The sequence below is a fragment of the Phyllobates terribilis genome, unplaced genomic scaffold, assembly GCF_046119375.1.
Source record: "Phyllobates terribilis strain yellow unplaced genomic scaffold, ASM4611937v1 Scaffold_51__1_contigs__length_9155689, whole genome shotgun sequence".
Lineage (NCBI taxonomy): Eukaryota > Metazoa > Chordata > Amphibia > Anura > Dendrobatidae > Phyllobates > Phyllobates terribilis.
This window is the reverse complement of record NW_027362811.1, coordinates 5,909,873-5,930,678: the sequence shown is the minus strand read 5'-3', so window position 1 is coordinate 5,930,678 and position 20,806 is coordinate 5,909,873. Positions and strand designations below refer to the sequence as shown.

Sequence of the window (20,806 nt, the reverse complement as noted above, 5' to 3'; positions counted from 1 at the left end):
TATATAATAGATCCCTCTGCATGTAATGACTCTATATAATAGATCCCTCTGTGTGTAATGACTCTATATAATAGATCACTCTGTGTGTAATGACTCTATATAATAGATCACTCTGTGTGTAATGACTCTATATAATAGATCACTCTGTGTGTAATGACTCTATATAATGGATCCCTCTGTGTGTAATGACTCTATATAATAGATCCCTCTGTGTGTAATGACTCTATATAATAGATCCCTCTGTGTGTAATGACTCTATATAATAGATCCCTCTGTGTGTAATGACTCTATATAATAGATCCCTCTGTGTGTAATGACTCTATATAATGGATCCCTCTGTGTGTAATGACTCTATATAATAGATCCCTCTGCATGTAATGACTCTGTAACGGGTCCGGGAGGCGGAACCTCTGAGCTACTATACAAGGGGGCGGCCCTTGTAAGGGAGCGGGTGGCAGTCTCTGGGTGAACGGACAGGGAGTTACGGCAAGTGATCAGGGCAGTCTCTGGGTAAGGGGTAGGTACGACCTGTGATGGCAGAGCCTCCGGGTAGGCTAGCAGGCAGGTGGTAGATGTGTGCTCCCAGGTGAGCAAGCGAGAGTCTCTGGAATAGCTGATGGTCACCGCACGTGACAACGGGACCTCCGGGCTGGCAAGCAGGCAGGTAACGGAGATGCGCTCCCAGGTGAGCGGGCAAGAGTCTCTGGAATAGCTGATGGTCACCGCACGTGACAACGGGACCTCCGGGCTGGCAAGCAGGCAGGTAACGGAGATGCGCTCCCAGGTGAGCGGGCAAGAGTCTCTGAGATAGCTGGTGGTCACAGCACGTGACAACGGAGCCTCCGGGCTGGCAAGCAGGCAGATAACGGAGAAGCGCTCCCAGGTGAGCGGGCAAGCTGGTCCATAGACAGACTGACCGGAGTAGTAAGGCAGACCGTCGGACCTCAGGCAAGCAGGCAGGTAGCTGACATGCGCTCCCAGGTGAGCGGGCAGGCTGGTCCTTAGACAGACTGACAGGAGAAGTAAGGCAGACCGTCGGACCTCAGACTGGCAGACAGGTAACAAGTATTCAGGCAGGAATCAGGCAGGTAACTGGCAGGTACTGGCAGGTAACTAGCAGGAAACTGGCAGGTAACTGGCAACGGGACCTGAGGGCTGAAGCACAGGTGAGACACAGGTGCAAACAACATTGCTCGGGCACCTCCATCTTGGAGGAGGTGCCTTATATATGATGAAGTCCTCCGGCCATTGGCCGGGGACTCTTTAGGGCGGCGCGCGCGGCCCCTTTAAGAGGAGGGGAGCGCGCGCGCGCGCGCCCTAAGCACAGGGGCCGGGAAGGAGCGCGCGCTGAGAGCAGAGCAGGAGGAGGACGCCGGGACGGAGCGCGCGCTGACAGCAGAGCGGGGGAAGGAAGCCGGGCACGGAGCAGAGCGGTGAGAGGAGCAGCGTCCCTGCCTAGCAGAGGGCAGGGACGCCGGCACTACAGTACCCCCCCCTTTAGGCCCCCCCTTTTTTAGGCCAGACAGAAATTTAGCTAGGATGAGAGGGGCATGGATGTTCTCCCGGGGCTCCCACGTTCTCTCCTCAGGACCAAACCCCTTCCAATCTACCAGGAAAAAGGTCTTTCCTCTTACCCTTTTGGTGGCAAGAATGTTCTCTACCTCAAACTCGTCCACAGCAGAAACCGGAGCAGGAGGCGTACCTGTAGACTTGGAAAAAGAGTTAAGTACCACAGGTTTGAGGAGAGACACATGGAAGGAGTTAGGGATCCGTAAGTTGGCCGGGAGTTTCAATTTATAGGCCACCGGGTTGATCTGACTGATGACCTCCAGTGGGCCGATGAACCGAGGCCCTAACTTATAGGAAGGGATCTTGAGCCGGACATATTTGGACGAGAGCCAGACTTTATCCCCAGGGCGGAATTGAGGAGGGTCCAGACGTTTTTTGTCAGCGTGTCTTTTCATACGCTCGGATGACAGAAGAAGTGCGGACCGGGTACTCTCCCATATGGAGGAAAATTTGTTAACAAGAGATTCCGCAGCCGGATTGTCCGCCGAGGTGGAGACGGGAAACGGGATCCGAGGATGCTGACCGTAGACTACAAAAAACGGGGATTTGGAGGAAGACTCGCTCTCGTGATTGTTGTACGAGAATTCGGCCCATGGCAGGAGATCCACCCAGTCAGAATGGTGGGCATTAACGAAGTGCCGAAGGTAACTGGTCAGGTTCTGATTGATCCGCTCCACTTGACCATTAGACTGTGGGTGGTAAGCGGAGGAGAAGTCCAGGGTGACGTCCAGCAATTTACAAGTGGCTCTCCAGAAACGGGAAGTGAACTGTACCCCACGATCCGACACGATGTGACGGGGCAGGCCATGAAGACGGAAGAGGTGGCGGATAAAGTCTTTAGCCAGCTCGGGTGCAGACGGAAGACCTGGCAGTGGAATGAAGTGAGCCATCTTGGAGAAGCGGTCAGCGACCACCCAAATGACCGTACAACCGGCAGAGACAGGCAGATCAGTAATGAAGTCCATCGCTATATGCTGCCAGGGGGCAGCAGGTACTGGCAGAGGTAGGAGGCGGCCGGCCGGCAGGTGTCTCGGAACTTTGTTGCGGGCGCAGGACACACAGGCAGAAACAAAGTCTATTACATCCTTGTGCAGGTTAGGCCACCAGTAGTGCCGGGTAATAAGCTGGAGGGTCTTTTTCTGACCGGCGTGGCCAGCTAATTTAGACGAATGACCCCAGTGTAGAATCTTCTCCCGATCAGGTACTGGTACGAACGTCTTACCAGGAGGAAGACGATTTAGACTCACGGGAGCCACCTGCATTACTCTGGCGGGATCGATGATATGTTTCGGATCCTCCTCGAGATCAGACACCAGAAAGGATCGAGACAAGGCATCCGCCTTGACGTTTTTGTCAGCCGGGCGAAAATGAAGGACAAAATCAAAACGAGCAAAAAACAAGGACCACCGGGCTTGGCGCGGGTTAAGTCTCTGGGCATGCTGGAGGTAAGCCAAGTTCTTGTGGTCAGTGTAAATTATTACCGGGTGAAGAGCCCCCTCGAGCAGGTAACGCCACTCCTCCAATGCCAGTTTGATGGCCAATAACTCTCGGTCCCCTATGGAATAGTTGCGCTCAGAGGAGGAGAAGAGTTTAGAGAAGAAGCCACAAGTTACCATCCTCCCGGAAGATGATTTTTGAGTAAGTACCGCTCCGGCTCCAGAGGAGGAGGCGTCAACTTCCAGGAAGAACTGCTTGTTGCCATCTGGGCGATGCAGCACCGGGGCGGAAGAGAAGGCCTGTTTAAGGGAAAGAAAGGCCTCCTCTGCTTCGGGTGGCCACTCTTTGGGATTAGTACCTTTACGGGTGAGCGCAGAAATTGGGGCCGTCCGGGAAGAGAAGTGTGGTATGAAGAGGCGGTAGTAGTTGGCGAAGCCCAGGAAACGCTGAATGGCCTTCAACCCCTCCGGTCGGGGCCATTTCTCGATGGCAGACAGTTTCTCAGGATCCATTTGAAGGCCGGTCTGAGAGATAATGTAGCCCAGAAACGGAAGCGAGGTCTGCTCAAAGAGGCACTTCTCAAATTTAGCGTAGAGATGGTTCTGCCTTAGCCTGAGCAGGACCTGACGAACGTCCCTCCGGTGAGTCTGGAGATCCGGAGAGAAGACCAAGATGTCGTCCAGGTACACCACTACGCAGGAGTAGAGAAGGTCCCGGAAGATGTCATTGACCAACTCTTGAAAGACGGCAGGAGCGTTACAGAGACCAAAGGGCATTACCAGGTATTCATAGTGGCCGTCCCGGGTGTTGAATGCCGTCTTCCATTCATCCCCCTGACGAATACGAACCAGGTTGTACGCCCCACGAAGGTCCAGTTTGGTGAAGATCCTAGCCCCCCTCAGACGATCAAATAATTCTGGAATGAGCGGAAGGGGGTACTTATTCTTCACCGTGATCAGGTTTAGGCCTCTATAGTCTATACAGGGACGGAGAGAGCCGTCCTTCTTTTTGACGAAAAAGAAGCCTGCTCCCGCCGGGGAGGTAGATTTCCGGATGAATCCTCTGGCCAGATTCTCCTCAATATATTCGGACATTGACCGGGTCTCAGCAGCGGATAAAGGATAGATACGCCCACGGGGAGGAGTAGTACCGGGTAGCAGATCGATGGGACAGTCGTATGGTCTATGTGGTGGTAATGTCTCTGCCTCCTTTTTATTAAAGACATCTGCATAAGACCAATAAGGAATCGGAAGTCCAGGTAGATTAGCTGGGGTAGGAGAGGGACGAACGGGATGGACGGGAACCAGGCAGGTCTTATGACAGTCTTGTCCCCAGCGAAGGACCTCTCCGGTTTGCCAGTCTAGCACGGGTGCATGTCTCTGGAGCCAGGGCAGACCTAGCAAGAGGGCGTGAGAGAGTCCAGGCAGAACATGAAAGGAGATACTTTCAGAATGCAGCATTCCCACCTGCAGGGTAATGGATTCGGTGATGAGTTGAATGGGGCGAGGTAAGAGGCCCCCATCCACGGCAGCGACAGACAAGGGTACAGCCAGAGGTTTGGTGGGGATGCGGTATTTCTCAACCAGGGACTGTGAAATAAGGTTCCCGGCTGCTCCAGAGTCAAGTTGGGCTAGTTCGAAATAACGGTTCTCCCCGTAGATGATCGAAACTGACAACAGCAGGGATGGAGAGGATTTATTCTTGTCTAGGTGGACCTCTCTGAGCGAACCTAGACACAGGCGTTTCCCGACCTCTCCGGGCAGGCACGGATCCGGTGCTCCTTACTGCCACAGTAGAAGCAGCTCCCCTCGGCACGGCGTGAGTCCTGACGGGTTTTGACCATCTTGGTCTGGTCGACCTGCATAGGCTCAGGAGAGTGTACCTGGGGAGAGATGGAGGGAATGACGGGTTTCTGGAAAGTAGGAGCTAAACGTGGAATCCTTCTCTCACGGGTGACCTCTTTGGCACGCTCCTGAAACCGTAGGTCAATTCGGGTGGCAAGAGTTATTAAGTCATCGAGAGTGGTAGGAATGTCCCGACCGGCAAGTTCATCTTTAATACGGCCGGACAGACCCTCCCAGAAGACGGAAACCAGAGCGTCGTTATCCCAGGCCAGCTCCGAGGCAAGGGTACGGAACCGTATGGCATATTGGCCCACGGTGAGACTCCCCTGACGGAGGCGTAGCAACGATGATGCAGATGAGGTCTTCCGTCCGGGTTCGTCGAAGACTTTCCGGAAAGCCGTGAGAAAAGCAGGCAAGTTGGACACCAGGGGGTCTCCTCTCTCCCATAGAGGATTCAGCCAGGCCAGGGCCTCCCCGGTGAGATGGGACATGATGAAGGCAATTTTGGCCCGGTCGGAGTTAAACTGGTAGGACAAAAGTTCAAAATGCAGGGTGCACTGATTCAAGAAGCCCCGAGCCTGGACGGGGTCGCCTCCGAAGCGAGGAGGTGCAGAAAGCCGGGGTCCGGGGTAGGATACCATAGTATTAGTGAGCAGCGGAGCCGCCGGATTGCAAGATATGGCACTAGCGGAGGTTGTTGGTGGATCAGACAGAGTGTTCAGGCGAGTATTAACATTCCGCAGGTGACCCAGGATGGCCTCCTGTTGGGACCTCTGACGGGACAGTTCAAGAGCGAGGTCCGAGAGCGAGGGAGCTTGGGTGCCACCGGGTTCCATGGCCCGAGCAAACTGTAACGGGTCCGGGAGGCGGAACCTCTGAGCTACTATACAAGGGGGCGGCCCTTGTAAGGGAGCGGGTGGCAGTCTCTGGGTGAACGGACAGGGAGTTACGGCAAGTGATCAGGGCAGTCTCTGGGTAAGGGGTAGGTACGACCTGTGATGGCAGAGCCTCCGGGTAGGCTAGCAGGCAGGTGGTAGATGTGTGCTCCCAGGTGAGCAAGCGAGAGTCTCTGGAATAGCTGATGGTCACCGCACGTGACAACGGGACCTCCGGGCTGGCAAGCAGGCAGGTAACGGAGATGCGCTCCCAGGTGAGCGGGCAAGAGTCTCTGGAATAGCTGATGGTCACCGCACGTGACAACGGGACCTCCGGGCTGGCAAGCAGGCAGGTAACGGAGATGCGCTCCCAGGTGAGCGGGCAAGAGTCTCTGAGATAGCTGGTGGTCACAGCACGTGACAACGGAGCCTCCGGGCTGGCAAGCAGGCAGATAACGGAGAAGCGCTCCCAGGTGAGCGGGCAAGCTGGTCCATAGACAGACTGACCGGAGTAGTAAGGCAGACCGTCGGACCTCAGGCAAGCAGGCAGGTAGCTGACATGCGCTCCCAGGTGAGCGGGCAGGCTGGTCCTTAGACAGACTGACAGGAGAAGTAAGGCAGACCGTCGGACCTCAGACTGGCAGACAGGTAACAAGTATTCAGGCAGGAATCAGGCAGGTAACTGGCAGGTACTGGCAGGTAACTAGCAGGAAACTGGCAGGTAACTGGCAACGGGACCTGAGGGCTGAAGCACAGGTGAGACACAGGTGCAAACAACATTGCTCGGGCACCTCCATCTTGGAGGAGGTGCCTTATATATGATGAAGTCCTCCGGCCATTGGCCGGGGACTCTTTAGGGCGGCGCGCGCGGCCCCTTTAAGAGGAGGGGAGCGCGCGCGCGCGCGCCCTAAGCACAGGGGCCGGGAAGGAGCGCGCGCTGAGAGCAGAGCAGGAGGAGGACGCCGGGACGGAGCGCGCGCTGACAGCAGAGCGGGGGAAGGAAGCCGGGCACGGAGCAGAGCGGTGAGAGGAGCAGCGTCCCTGCCTAGCAGAGGGCAGGGACGCCGGCACTACAGACTCTATATAATAGATCCCTCTGTGTGTAATGACTCTATATAATAGATCCCTCTGTGTGTAATGACTCTATATAATAGATCCCTCTGTGTGTAATGACTCTATATAATGGATCCCTCTGTGTGTAATGACTCTATATAATAGATCCCTCTGTGTGTAATGACTCTATATAATAGATCCCTCTGTGTGTAATGACTATATAATAGATCCCTCTGTGTGTAATGACTCTATATAATAGATCCCTCTGTGTGTAATGACTCTATATAATAGATCGCTCTGTGTGTAATGACTCTATATAATAGATCCCTCTGTGTGTAATGACTCTATATAATAGATCCCTCTGTGTGTAATGACTCTATATAATATAGGAGTTTCACTTTTTGTATTGAAAACTGAAATAAATTAACTTTTTGATGATATTCTAATTTTGTGAGATGCACCTGTATATACATATTTATATACACAAAAATTATATACCTAAGCCTTTCATATGCTCGTCCTGAATGTACTTGTAACTGTCACACAATCTTCAGCGGCTTATAGGACATCGGTCCTGCAGGTAAGTATTGCTGATACTCTGGCTTCATAGTAAATCATTGGTAAAAAGATAGGTTAATGGAAGCAAAACGATTAATGATTAAGTGGAGGAGCAAAGGAGCCGGGGCCAAGGAGTAGAATGACAGAGCTTAGATGGTTAAAAAGTTAGGTATCAGGGCAGAGACATAAGGAATATAGGTCCCCAAATAGTTGAGTATAAAGGCATGTTAGGTATAGGACAGAGACATATGAGCAATATAGATAAGTAGTAAAGCTTATTAAGTAACAGATCAGTATAGAAGCATGTTATATGATCATGCCAGGTGGCTTGTCTGTCTGCACAACGTGTGCTGGGTGGCTACCTTTAATGGAGCTGTGAACAGGCGCTCCCGCGCCTACGTCTCGTGCATCTGTCTCTAGTTGCGGCTGGAGGGTTTATGTATGTTTCCCCGATTACCGGCAGACCGGAAGTGTGTGTGCTTGGACCTGCCCCCCGGAGCTTGAGTCACAGGCAGGTGACACCACCTTTGTGAGTAGGTTTGAGATGTGCGGGACGCCTACTCGCCATATCTCCACCTGAAGGGTGTGGCTGCAGAAGTGAAATGCTCAGCCACTGTTTTTTTTTTCTGTCTGGTGAAGGAAGTCTCCAGACCGTGTGTGTGGAAGCCAGAGAGCTCCACAGAAGGACTTTGTGGTGAAACTTTGTGTTACCTGGAGCGGGCGAAACCCCGCTCACCTATGAACTGTACTATACTTTATCTTTTTGTTTCCCGTTATCCCGGAGAGGCCGTGTTTATTTTGCGGAACCCTGCCATGGTTTATGCCATTAATTAATAAACCAGCTGTAAGTTAACCCAATAAGTGTTTCTGCCTCTGTGAGAGCCGAGCAAATCGCTTTACCACACCAGGGTTTGCAACAACGGATAGTGGATTTGTGGCTGGCAATGCAGTCCCTAATGGGTTGAATAGTTTTCCATATGTATTGTAGACCACATGGGCGTTTGATTACATATATCACAAAGTTAGATTCTCTGCAGAATGAATGAGGCCACTGTGATGAACCTGTAGCCGCCATCTTGGTAATGATAAATCATATCCAGGGATGGCCACACTTCAGCAGCCCCCACCCTTGGGACCTTCTGTTAAAACGTCAACTAGATAGTTTCCCCCCATCCAGGCTCCTGTAAGATAAGAAGCCTACTTAACACTTGAATGCTAGGAGCTTCAAAGACTTCGAGAGGAAACACAGCCAGCAGGGGGGGGTGCTTCGTCTATCTGTACCTGACCATTTGTCCCATAGGACTAGTTTCTTTGTCTGTCACAAGCATGGAGGCATAAGATATAGAAACATGAATAGTACACGCATGTTGCGTGGGATGGGCCAATAAAAAAATATCACGGCGTCCCGGAGCCATTGCGCACACAAGCCTCCGCGGTAGACGTTTGTACGTGCTCTGGAAGCCAAGATATAGCGCGGAGCCATTCCTGAGGACCGTATGGTATCATAATTGATATCAAAAGGTCGGTTACGGCGGCCCGAATCCATGGGAACCCCTGGGGGTATCATGAGACCATCCCAGAAGAAGTTATTGGGTTCCATAGAATTTGGGCTTCTGATCGAAGTTAGACCTGAGGGTGGAGACTGAGCCAGCTGACCTCACCAGCAGTGGGCGGGACGGGGCAGGTAAGATAGCAGGACAGACAAGAGACAAGTCAGTTTTTGACCCAAGAGTGGTGTGCTGAACATCTGAGCACCAGCTGAGGCCACCAAGGGGAGGAGCAGTTTGACCATGCGGTGGTAGGCCTCAGCCTGTAACAAAGAACCGTGCCTGCGACCGCAGAATCCTCTCCCTGCGTCACAAGAAAATCAAGAAACCGGTAACTGATATGCTGTGGTGATTCTGTGTGTTGTATTCCATTGTTGTATAGTTTAGCCTGACCTTATACCTGTGTATATTTAGTTGTATATCGTGTATCTAGTGTATTATTATAATCAATTACCTCAAGTAATTGTGGGCCTGCCTTTTATTCTGCATAACGAACGCACGTCCGTGTGAGCTCGGCTCAAGCCAAAAACGCTACCCAGGGTTGGTTCCTGACCCGATATAGGCCCATTCACGGACTGGGCGTATATCTAAAATAGGGACTGGTGGCAGCATACCAACTGGGGATTGGGGAAGGCTGGTAGTGACGGTCGGAGGTTCAGATATATATATTCCTGGCGCGGCCAAGGAAGATATATATACCACCCTCACTACAGAGGGCCCCGATACCCAGTAGGTTACAGGACAGTCTCTCTGGCGACCGCTTATCCTAGGTGCAGTTCCTTGACTGACCTGAGGCTAAGAGGGCGCTAGCGAGTTGTGCTGTGTAGTGACGTTACGGTTTAGTGACGTTGAAGGGGAACACTCTACCGTGTTCCCTGCGCTGGTTGCAGCTTCCTGGCACTACTTTCTCTAGGTGCAGTACCTTGACTGACCTGAGAGGTAAGGGGGCGCCAGAGAGCTGCACCCACCGGCCGGCTTTCATCACATTGGTGGCAGAGCGGTGGGATTGCAGAATAATAGTGTTGTGGGACCCCTACTCCCAGGCACTAAAGACTGCCAGTGGTAACTTCCACTGCTGGAGTCTTAAGGTCAGCCCAACGTTAGACGGTCAGGCTAAAAGTATAACAAGGTGTGTGCAAACTCAGGGTTGCAGCGGTGTCGGTTACCAAGATGGCAGACGGCACCAGGAGCAAGACCCTGCAGGAGGCTAATGCTACGGTCCGTGTGGCAGGAGGGGAGGACATTGTTACTCATGGCGAGGAGGAGTCCAGCCCGGGCACCTCAGGGAGCCAGTCCCCAGTATACGGTCCCGCAGTGGGCTGCCCACCACCTACCCAGCCCAGCCTGTCCAGATCACAAGCCCTTTTACAAGCGGCTATGGCAAGTCTCCAGTCTCATGGCGATGCCGTCTACAAAACCCTCCTGGCAGCATCAGAGAAGGCAGCGGAGGAGGAGCGCGAAGCTGCGGAGCGCCGGGAGGCTGCGGAGCGTGAAGCTGCAGAGCGCCGGGAGGCTGCGGAGCGTGCAGAGCGAGCTGCGGAGCGCCAGCACCAACTGGACCTGGCCCAGCGGGGGCTTCCGCTAGAGCAACCAACCCATCAGGAGACCAAGTCGTCCAAAGTCCGAGCTGAGGACTTCCCTCTACTGGAGAAGGATGGGGACCTGGACTCCTTTCTGGTGGCATTTGAACGGACCTGTCTTCAGCACCATCTGGCCCGGGATCAGTGGGCCAGATACCTGACCCCCCGTTTGAGGGGTAAGTCCCTGGATGCCTTGGGGGACTTACCTGCCGGGGAGGTACAGAACTACGACTGCATCAAGCGGGCCCTGATCCGGCAGTACAACCTCACTCCCGAGTCGTACCGCCAGAAGTTCCGGAGCCTGCTGCGTGGCCCCAAGGACACCTGGACCGATCATATGCGGGCGCTGTTGAGAGCCGCAGAGCACTGGACCTCGGGTCTAGCGCTTACTACCCGCCAGGAGGTCCAGGAACTGTTCGTCACGGAGCAGTTCTTGTGGAACTGCCCAGAGGACCTCCGACAGTTCCTCCGTGACCGAAAACCAACAGGGGCTTCTGCTACAGCCGCCCTGGCAGACGAGTATGCCAATAACAGGGCGCCTGAGCTGAAGAAGTCTGCCAGCAGCACCTGGAGAGGGGGTAAGCCCAGTCATGCCCCTGTTTCCCCGGCCCCTAGAACACAAGGGGTGTATCCCCCTGTTGCCCTCTCCAGGCAAGGACCAGACGTAAGACGTTGTCATCTATGCAACAAACCAGGACACTTTAGGGCTGAGTGTCCCCAGCGCCAAAAGACCCCATCCCAGTCCCAGAGAGCGCCCAATGTTTTGTGTGTGGGAGGGGGTGGTGGTAGGTCCCTGGACAACATCCAACCCGTCACCATAGGCCGTTCTGCGGTCATGGGACTGCGGGACACGGGCGCTGAACGAACACTGGTACGGCCTGAGGTGGTGTCCCCCCAGGACTTGGTACCAGGAAAGACTCTTTCCGTCTCCGGGGTTGGAGGCGTGGAGCCGGCACTTCCCGTTGCCATGGTGTATTTGGACTGGGGTGCCGGAAGGGGGATGCGGGAGGTGGGAGTAACGCCAAATATTCCCGCAAATGTTTTATTAGGGACCGACTTGGGGCGTCTAGTATCGCAGTATGTACCCTCTGAACCCCCAAGTTCGGCCCCCCAAGAGTGTATTGATTTGTCTGCTGCTAATGCCAACCATGTTGTATGTAGTGTGTGTCCTGCTGAGGAGGAGGGAGTGAAACCTGAGGGTAACACCTGCACAGACACAACACAAACAGGGTTAGTGAAAGCAGGTGGGGAGTGTGGGGATGCCCGCAGAGGTGCTCAGCCGGCGTGCCGTGACCTCTTGTCCTCCGGTGAGGGAGGGGGCGGGCAGGATTCTGTAGAGGGAAGCTCAGGGATGGAGAGGGGGGCAGCTACCGGCAGTGTAGGGCTCCCAGGGGTATCCAGGCTGCTGAGTATAGGCCCACTGCAGGGGGAGGAACAGGCCATGGGAGGTGGGGGTGTCCCAAGAGAGGAGCCGCCAGGTAAGACCCCAGGGCAGGAGTTCCCCACATCCGAGATGTCCAAAGGCCTAGGAAGCCTGCCTGATCGGGCGGCTTGGTCAGAAACAGAGGGGAAGCAGGCACTACCCACGGTCACAGCGGTCATAGCCGCTGTCACCAGGAGTGGGAGCGCCGGAGCCCAAGGAGCCTTGCAGAGGTCCGACGGCTTCCCCACTTCTGACCAAGTGTCTGCCGGGTCAGACAGCGGCCAGGTGACATGCCCGGAGGGGCTGACAGAGGATGTGGCAGTTTCGTCGATTCTGGCCACATCAAGTCAGGAATTTCAGGCTGCGTTGGAAGCAGACGACAGCCTGAAAGCTCTCAAGGAACAGGCGGCACAGCCTCCCATGGAGTCAGACTGCGAGCGGGTGGTCTGGGACCAGGGACGGCTGTACCGGGTAACGGTCCAGCAGGGTTCACCGGAGGCGTGGCCCAGGGACCGACAGTTAGTGGTACCCTATCCGTTCAGGGCGGAATTGTTGCGGATCGCACACGAGATTCCGATGGCCGGACACCTAGGGATCGCTAAAACCAAGGCCAGGATAGCTCAGCATTTCTACTGGCCTGGGATGGGAGCCGCGGTGGGTGCCTACTGCCGTTCGTGTGACACCTGTCAGAGGGTGGGGAAGGCGGGGCCGCGCCCCAAAGCCCCACTGGTAACTCTGCCAATCATCGAAGAGCCTTTCTCGAGGGTTGCTGTGGATCTTATTGGACCTCTGTCCACTCCCAGCCACTCCGGGAAATGCTTCATACTCACGGTAGTGGACTATGCCACCCGGTACCCGGAAGCGGTAGCTTTGTCGTCCATTCGGGCCGACAAGGTGGCTACCGCCTTACTGGAGATCTTCTCCAGAGTGGGTTTCCCCCAAGAAATGCTCACCGACCGAGGGACCCAGTTCATGTCGCGGCTGATGGAGTCCCTCTGTAAGCAAATGCAGGTGCAACATCTGGTGGCCAGCCCGTATCACCCACAGACTAATGGCCTGTGTGAGCGGTTCAATGGCACCTTAAAGCAGATGCTTAAGATGTTGGTCGACTCCCACGGGAGAGACTGGGAGCGTTACCTCCCACACCTCCTATTTGCTTACCGGGAGGTTCCGCAGGCCTCAACGGGGTTCTCCCCCTTTGAGCTCCTGTACGGGCGACGGGTACGGGGCCCCCTGGCTCTGGTGAAGGAAGCATGGGAAGGGGATTTGGCCACCCCCGAGGTGTCGGTCATCGAGTATGTCGTGCGCCACCGGGACAGGATGATGGCCTTGGCAAAGCTGGTGCAGGACAATATGGCCCAGGCCCAGGCCGACCAGAAGCGGTGGTACGACCAGAATGCTTGTGAGAGGACCTACCAGGTGGGTCAAAAGGTGTGGGTACTGGTCCCCGTACCACAGAACAAGCTTCAGGCAGCCTGGGAAGGTCCCTACTTCGTGCACCAGAAACTCAATGCCGTCACCTATCTGGTCACCCTGGATCACGCCCGTGGAAGGAGGAAGGCCTTCCACGTGAACATGATGAAGGCTCATCATGAGCGGGAAGCGACTGCCCACCCAGTGTGCAACCTTCCCGAGGAAGGAGAGGTAGAAACCCTCCTGGATCTGCTCACCCAAGCCAAGGCGGGTGGGTCCATCGAGGATGTGGGGGTTGGCCACCAGCTCACGGAGGACCAACGGTCCCAGCTGGGGACCACCCTGCACCCCTTCCGGGGGCTGTTCAGCAGCCTGCCCGGAAGGACTGAGATGGCTGTCCACGACGTGGACACTGGCGATCACCCGCCGATCCGGCGTTCAGCATATCGGGTCTCTTTCGAGGTGCAGGGAAACATGCGCCAAGAGATAGACGAGATGCTGAAGCTGGGGGTGATCCAGGCATCCAGCAGCGCGTGGGCCTCGCCTGTAGTCCTCGTACCAAAGAAGGACCGAACTACACGGTTCTGCGTGGACTACCGGGGGCTCAACGCTGTAACGGTCACCGATGCGTTCCCCATACCACGCATCGATGACCTGCTCGATCGGATGGCCGGGGCTAAGTACCTGACCATCATGGATCTGAGCCGGGGGTACTGGCAGATTCCTCTGACCCCCGCGGCAAGGGAACGCTCTGCCTTTATCACCCCTTTTGGACTGTACGAGTCCACAGTGATGCCATTCGGCATGAAGAATGCCCCTGCCACTTTTCAGCGGATGGTCAATACGCTGCTTGAGGGACTTGAAGGGTACGCGGCTGCGTACTTGGACGATATTGCAGTCTTCAGTCCCACTTGGGAGGATCACCTAGAGCACCTGCGGCAGGTGCTCGGTCGGATCCACCGGGCAGGCTTGACCATCAAGCCGGAAAAGTGCCAGCTGGGCATGAGTGAGGTCCTCTACCTGGGTCACCGGGTAGGCGGGGGGGTTCTGAAGCCAGAACCGGGGAAAGTGGATGCCATCGCATCCTGGCCCACTCCTAGGACCAAAAAGCAGGTGATGTCCTTCTTGGGGACCGCCGGGTACTATAGGAGGTTCGTCCCACACTATAGCACCCTGGCCAAGCCCCTGACGGACCTCACCAAGAAGAAGCTGCCCGTCGCAGTCGACTGGACAGTCGCCTGCGAGACAGCTTTCGGGGCACTCAAGGCCGCCCTAAGTAGCTCCCCTGTACTGCAAGCTGCCGACTTCGACCGGCCGTTTGTGGTACAGACCGACGCCAGTGACTTTGGCCTCGGTGCTGTGCTAAGTCAGGTCAACACGACAGGCCAGGAACATCCTGTCTTGTACCTGAGCAGGAAGCTACTGCCCCGGGAGGTGGCTTACTCCACGGTGGAAAAAGAATGCCTGGCAATTGTATGGGCCCTGCAGCGTCTGCAGCCCTACTTGTACGGGAGCCATTTCACCGTGGAGACGGACCACAACCCCCTCAGCTGGTTACACACGGTCTCTGGGTCGAATGGCAGGTTGCTACGCTGGAGCCTCGCTGTCCAGCAGTACCACTTCTCCATTCGCCACAGAAGAGGCCGTGACCACGGTAACGCTGACGGGTTATCCCGGCAAGGGGAGGGTGCAGAAGGACGCACGGGGGAACACAGGAATGTGCTACCCCCTCGCGCCCTCGTATAGGGGGAGGTGTGATGAACCTGTAGCCGCCATCTTGGTAATGATAAATCATATCCAGGGATGGCCACACTTCAGCAGCCCCCACCCTTGGGACCTTCTGTTAAAACGTCAACTAGATAGTTTCCCCCCATCCAGGCTCCTGTAAGATAAGAAGCCTACTTAACACTTGAATGCTAGGAGCTTCAAAGACTTCGAGAGGAAACACAGCCAGCAGGGGGGGGTGCTTCGTCTATCTGTACCTGACCATTTGTCCCATAGGACTAGTTTCTTTGTCTGTCACAAGCATGGAGGCATAAGATATAGAAACATGAATAGTACACGCATGTTGCGTGGGATGGGCCAATAAAAAAATATCACGGCGTCCCGGAGCCATTGCGCACACAAGCCTCCGCGGTAGACGTTTGTACGTGCTCTGGAAGCCAAGATATAGCGCGGAGCCATTCCTGAGGACCGTATGGTATCATAATTGATATCAAAAGGTCGGTTACGGCGGCCCGAATCCATGGGAACCCCTGGGGGTATCATGAGACCATCCCAGAAGAAGTTATTGGGTTCCATAGAATTTGGGCTTCTGATCGAAGTTAGACCTGAGGGTGGAGACTGAGCCAGCTGACCTCACCAGCAGTGGGCGGGACGGGGCAGGTAAGATAGCAGGACAGACAAGAGACAAGTCAGTTTTTGACCCAAGAGTGGTGTGCTGAACATCTGAGCACCAGCTGAGGCCACCAAGGGGAGGAGCAGTTTGACCATGCGGTGGTAGGCCTCAGCCTGTAACAAAGAACCGTGCCTGCGACCGCAGAATCCTCTCCCTGCGTCACAAGAAAATCAAGAAACCGGTAACTGATATGCTGTGGTGATTCTGTGTGTTGTATTCCATTGTTGTATAGTTTAGCCTGACCTTATACCTGTGTATATTTAGTTGTATATCGTGTATCTAGTGTATTATTATAATCAATTACCTCAAGTAATTGTGGGCCTGCCTTTTATTCTGCATAACGAACGCACGTCCGTGTGAGCTCGGCTCAAGCCAAAAACGCTACCCAGGGTTGGTTCCTGACCCGATATAGGCCCATTCACGGACTGGGCGTATATCTAAAATAGGGACTGGTGGCAGCATACCAACTGGGGATTGGGGAAGGCTGGTAGTGACGGTCGGAGGTTCAGATATATATATTCCTGGCGCGGCCAAGGAAGATATATATACCGCCCTCACTACAGAGGGCCCCGATACCCAGTAGGTTACAGGACAGTCTCCCTGGCAACCGCTTATCCTAGGTGCAGTTCCTTGACTGACCTGAGGCTAAGAGGGCGCTAGCGAGTTGTGCTGTGTAGTGACGTTACGGTTTAGTGACGTTGAAGGGATAACACACTACCGTGTTCCCTGCGCTGGTTGCAGCTTCCTGGCACTACTTTCTCTAGGTGCAGTACCTTGACTGACCTGAGAGGTAAGGGGGCGCCAGAGAGCTGCACCCACCGGCCGGCTTTCATCACAGCCACGTATGGTGACAGGAGCAGATGTCGCAGGAGCAGATTACACAGGAGATGGGGCCCACCATTTGCAGAAGCCCTAACATGACAAAATGGCAGAAAACCAGAGCAATAGAAATCCCCAGAAAGTGACTGCATTTTGGAAGTTATAACCCTCAGTGAATTAGTCTATAGAAGTAGTGACTACTTTGACTCCACAGACACTTCCTGGAAATTATCACATTAGATATTGGACAGTGAAAATTGCAAATATATTATTTTATTGCCCAACACATAGTGTCCAGATTGTGCTCCAGGAGACCCAAACTGTAAATTCAGTGGTTTCTTCTAACTATAGTAATGCCAAATACATGGATGATAAATGTGGTTTGGGCGCACTGCAAGGCTCAGAAGCAAGGGGAGATCTGACTTTGGGAGAGCGGATGTTGCTGGATTAGTATATGGAGGCCATGTTGCTTTTCAAGAGCCTTTTGAGACCTTAATAATGTGGAAACTTTTGTTTTCCCACTGACAGATAATGGACCTGAGTGGGGACTTGTTATTTGCCGGATGAGTAGAAGTTTTTATTGGTATTATTTTCATCTACATAACATTGTTTGGTGGCTTCTTATTCCATATTTGGGAGGCAGAATGAACAAATAGTTGAACACCACGCTCCACTGGTTCATCCTATGAGGTTTTCTATTAGACTGTGAACTGTCATTGTCTTGGTGAATAATTCAGTGTTTTTACATAACTTGCCATTTCTACTGACAGTTTAATTAAAAATGTTCAAAAATATAAAATTCAAGGATATTTTACTCAAAAAAAATAATTGTTTTTATTCTTAGCAGATAACTGCACCAGGAGATCAGAGGGACAGCTGACATCTTCAATTTTTAAATCCAATGATCTTGAGATCCCACAGGATACAATTGAAGTGAATGCCATTACTCCAGATATACCATCATCCCTTCACAGCAAAGATCTGTCATCTGATCCTATGAAACACTTCCTGTCTTCTGATTCATTACCGACTACTAAGGGAAATCTAAGTCACAAAATAAGCATTAAAAAAAAAACTGCTCCTAAAGCAAAGAAGCCATTTTCCCCTTCAGAATATAGAAATAGTCTTTCCCTCAAAAAGTCTTTTCTTAAACATCAAAAAATGTACACAGCAGAGAATCAAATTTCCTGCTCCAAGTGTGATAGATGTTTTAACCAGAAATCTGATTTTGTTAGTCACCAGAGAACTTATACAGGGGAGATGCCATTTTCATGTTCACAATGTGGAAAATGTTTCGCAAAGAAATCAAGTCTTACCAAACATCAAAGAACTCACACAGGGAAGAAGCCTTTTTCATGTTCAGAATGTGGGAAATGTTTTGTGAAGAATGTATCTCTTCTTAGTCATCAGAGAATTCACACAGGGGAGAAGCCATTTTCATGTTCAGAATGTGGGAAATGTTTTGGAAAGAAATCAAATCTTATGAAACATCAGAAAACTCACACAGGGGAGAAGCCATTTTCATGTTCAGAATGTGGGAAATGGTTTACAAAGAAAGCAAATGTCATCAGGCATCAGATAACTCACATAGGGGAAACGCCTTTTTCATGTTCAGAATGCGGAAAATGTTTTAACCAGAAATCAAGCTTTGTTAAGCATCAGAAAATACACACAGGGGAGAAGCCTTTTTCATGTTCAAAATGTGGGAAATCTTTTATACAGAAATCACATCTTCATACACATCAGAGAACTCACACAGGGGAGAAGCCTTTTTCCTGTTCAAAATGTGGGAAATGTTTTGCAAAGAAATCAAATCTTATCGCACATGAGAGAACTCACACAGGTGAGAAGCCATTTTCATGTTCAGAATGCGGGAAATATTTTGCAGAGAAATCAAATCTTATCAAACATCTGATAACTCACACAGGGGAGAAGCCTTTTCCATGTTCAGAATGTGGGAAATGTTTTGCAAAGAAATCAAATCTTATCAAACATCAGAGAGCTCACACAGGGTAGAAGCTTTTTTCATGTTCAGAATGTGGGAAATGTTTTAACCATGAATCAGATGTTGTTAGGCATCAGAGAACCCACACAGGGGAGAAGCCTTTTTCATTTTCAGAATGTAGGAAATGTTTTAATCAGAAAGCGCATCTTGATAGCAGCTGGAGAGACCACACAGGGGAAAATGCCGCAAAGTATACCCAACTAGTCTCTGTACAGACTAGCTGCACAACTTAAAGCACCAACTCGGATCTAAATCCGTAATAGACCATTGAGGAGTTTCTCGTACCTCCTGAGGAACCTTAGGGGAGGCCGCAACACACTGTCAACTAGGGGAAAGGAAAGTGTGAAGTAAGATACAAAACCCTTGGGGAGAAACTAAAATACATTCGTATAGGGCAATGAAGGCAAGCTAAGGAGAACCAAAAAGAACAAGTATAACCTCCCACAAACCTAAGCGTGATAGAAGGAAAAGGTGCTGGGGGGGGGGGAGCAAACAGACCGGGAGGATAGTTTCACCTTTGTGGTAAAACTTAAAAAAATCATCCTGACCCACAATTACTTTGAATTTGATAACCACATATATCTACAGGATATGGCTTCACAGTTTGCAAATTTTCATGGCCAAGATTGAAAGTGACTTCTTGTCCTCATTGACAATATTTTAATCATCTGGACGAAGTCTGAGCAACAGCTAAAGACGTTCCATGAGCACTTTAATCAATTTCATCCCACCATAAACTTAACACTCAAGTACTTCTGTACTAAAATTAGTTTTTTTGGACACCATCATTAAATTACAGAACAATGAAATATAGCCATTCCTGTGCCAGAAGCCAACTCACTGTCCAACATCCCTTAAATGGGTCAGTTTCCATCCACAACACATAATCTCTATTGTCTACAGCCAAGCCATCATATACAATCGGATATGTTCCAACCCTATGGACAGAGACAACACGTTGGTGGCCTCAGAAAAACCTTTTTGAACCAGGGCTACCATCCAACAACAATTGAAAACCAGATTGCAAGAGCCACCAGAATATCAAGGAATCCTCTCCTACATTTGAAAACTAAACAAGAAAGCAACTGGGTGCCTCTCGTAGTCACCTACAATCCAAATCTGGAGGTGCTAAGGGAAGCTGCACCGAAATTACAACCATTATTACAAAAAGATGCCAAATTACAATCTATATTTCCAGATCCCCAACTTCGGTGATTTACGCAGCTCCAAATCTACGAAGCATCCTTGTCAGAAGCTCCCTGTCCTCTCCAACAGCTACAGGAACCTTTCCCTGCAGCCAGAAAAATGTAAAACCTGTCCATTTATAATGACCACGAACAAGATAAAGATTCCCAACTCACATCAGGACCACAAGATCCCATATACATTCAGCTGCATTACATCTAATGTAGTGTACTTAATTATATGTACCAAATGTTCAACTGGGGGTCTGTATGTAGGGGAGACAGGGCAAAAAACTTAGAAGGGTGAATTTTAATCGCCACACAGTAATAGAAAAAATACATATACCTGCTGCAAACATTTTTGTATCCCTGATCACAGCATCATGGACATGAAATTACTTGTATTAAAACGTAATTTCAAATCTCAGAGAGACAAAATAAATTTGGGAGTCCAAGCTTATGACAATCGTTGGCACACTCAGCAGCACTCAGCTGTATCGCATGGATTTGTGTCTTCCTACATCCACTAAGCATTGTGTTCCTCAGACCGTTTGGGAGCATCACAATCATTGACCAGACCTCAATCACAGGACAATAAAACTTTCACACTCCTTATATTTGAACTGTTTCAATATTTACGGCCACAACTGCTTCTCTCTCTCCAATACTGATAGTTCTGCTTCACATCACTTGTCTTACCTATTGCATTATTCTTGTGCCCTGTTGTGTATAAATATGTGACTCTTCAGATTGTGTTATACTGTGCCTGATGAAGAGACGTGAGTAGTCCCAAAAGCTTGCAATTTATTACCTTTTGATGGCTAACTGAAAAGATGGTATCAACCACTGAGGACTTCAAATTGTAATATTTTTCTCCCAACAGCAATTTTAAGATCTCTCCACAGGTGTTCAATGGGATTTAGATCCATACTCATTGCTGGCCAATTCAGAACTCTCCAGCACTTTGTTTCCATCCACTTATTGGTGCTTCTTGAAGTATGTTTGAGGTCCATTGCCATGCTGGAAGACTTATGATCTAGGATGCAAACCCAGCTTTCTGACAATAGGCACTACATTGTGACCCAAAATCCTTTGGTAATC

The 20,806-nt window shown here is 51.6% G+C and overlaps 1 protein-coding gene across 1 annotated transcript; it reads left to right on the top strand.

The window, feature by feature from the left end:
* The first annotated feature begins 17,364 nt into the window (after positions 1 to 17,364).
* On the top strand, positions 17,365 to 20,453 carry LOC141191706 (uncharacterized). The gene has a single exon (XM_073661648.1). The coding sequence runs from the start codon at positions 17,513 to 17,515 to the stop codon at positions 18,530 to 18,532; it is 1,020 nt and encodes a 339-aa protein (XP_073517749.1). The 5' UTR covers positions 17,365 to 17,512; the 3' UTR covers positions 18,533 to 20,453.
* Positions 20,454 to 20,806: the final 353 nt, after the last annotated feature.

Bases quoted from the DNA above. Each gene is read 5' to 3' on its own strand.
- LOC141191706 (XM_073661648.1), top strand. From the start codon at position 17,513: ATGAAACACTTCCTGTCTTCTGATTCATTACCGACTACTAAGGGAAAT.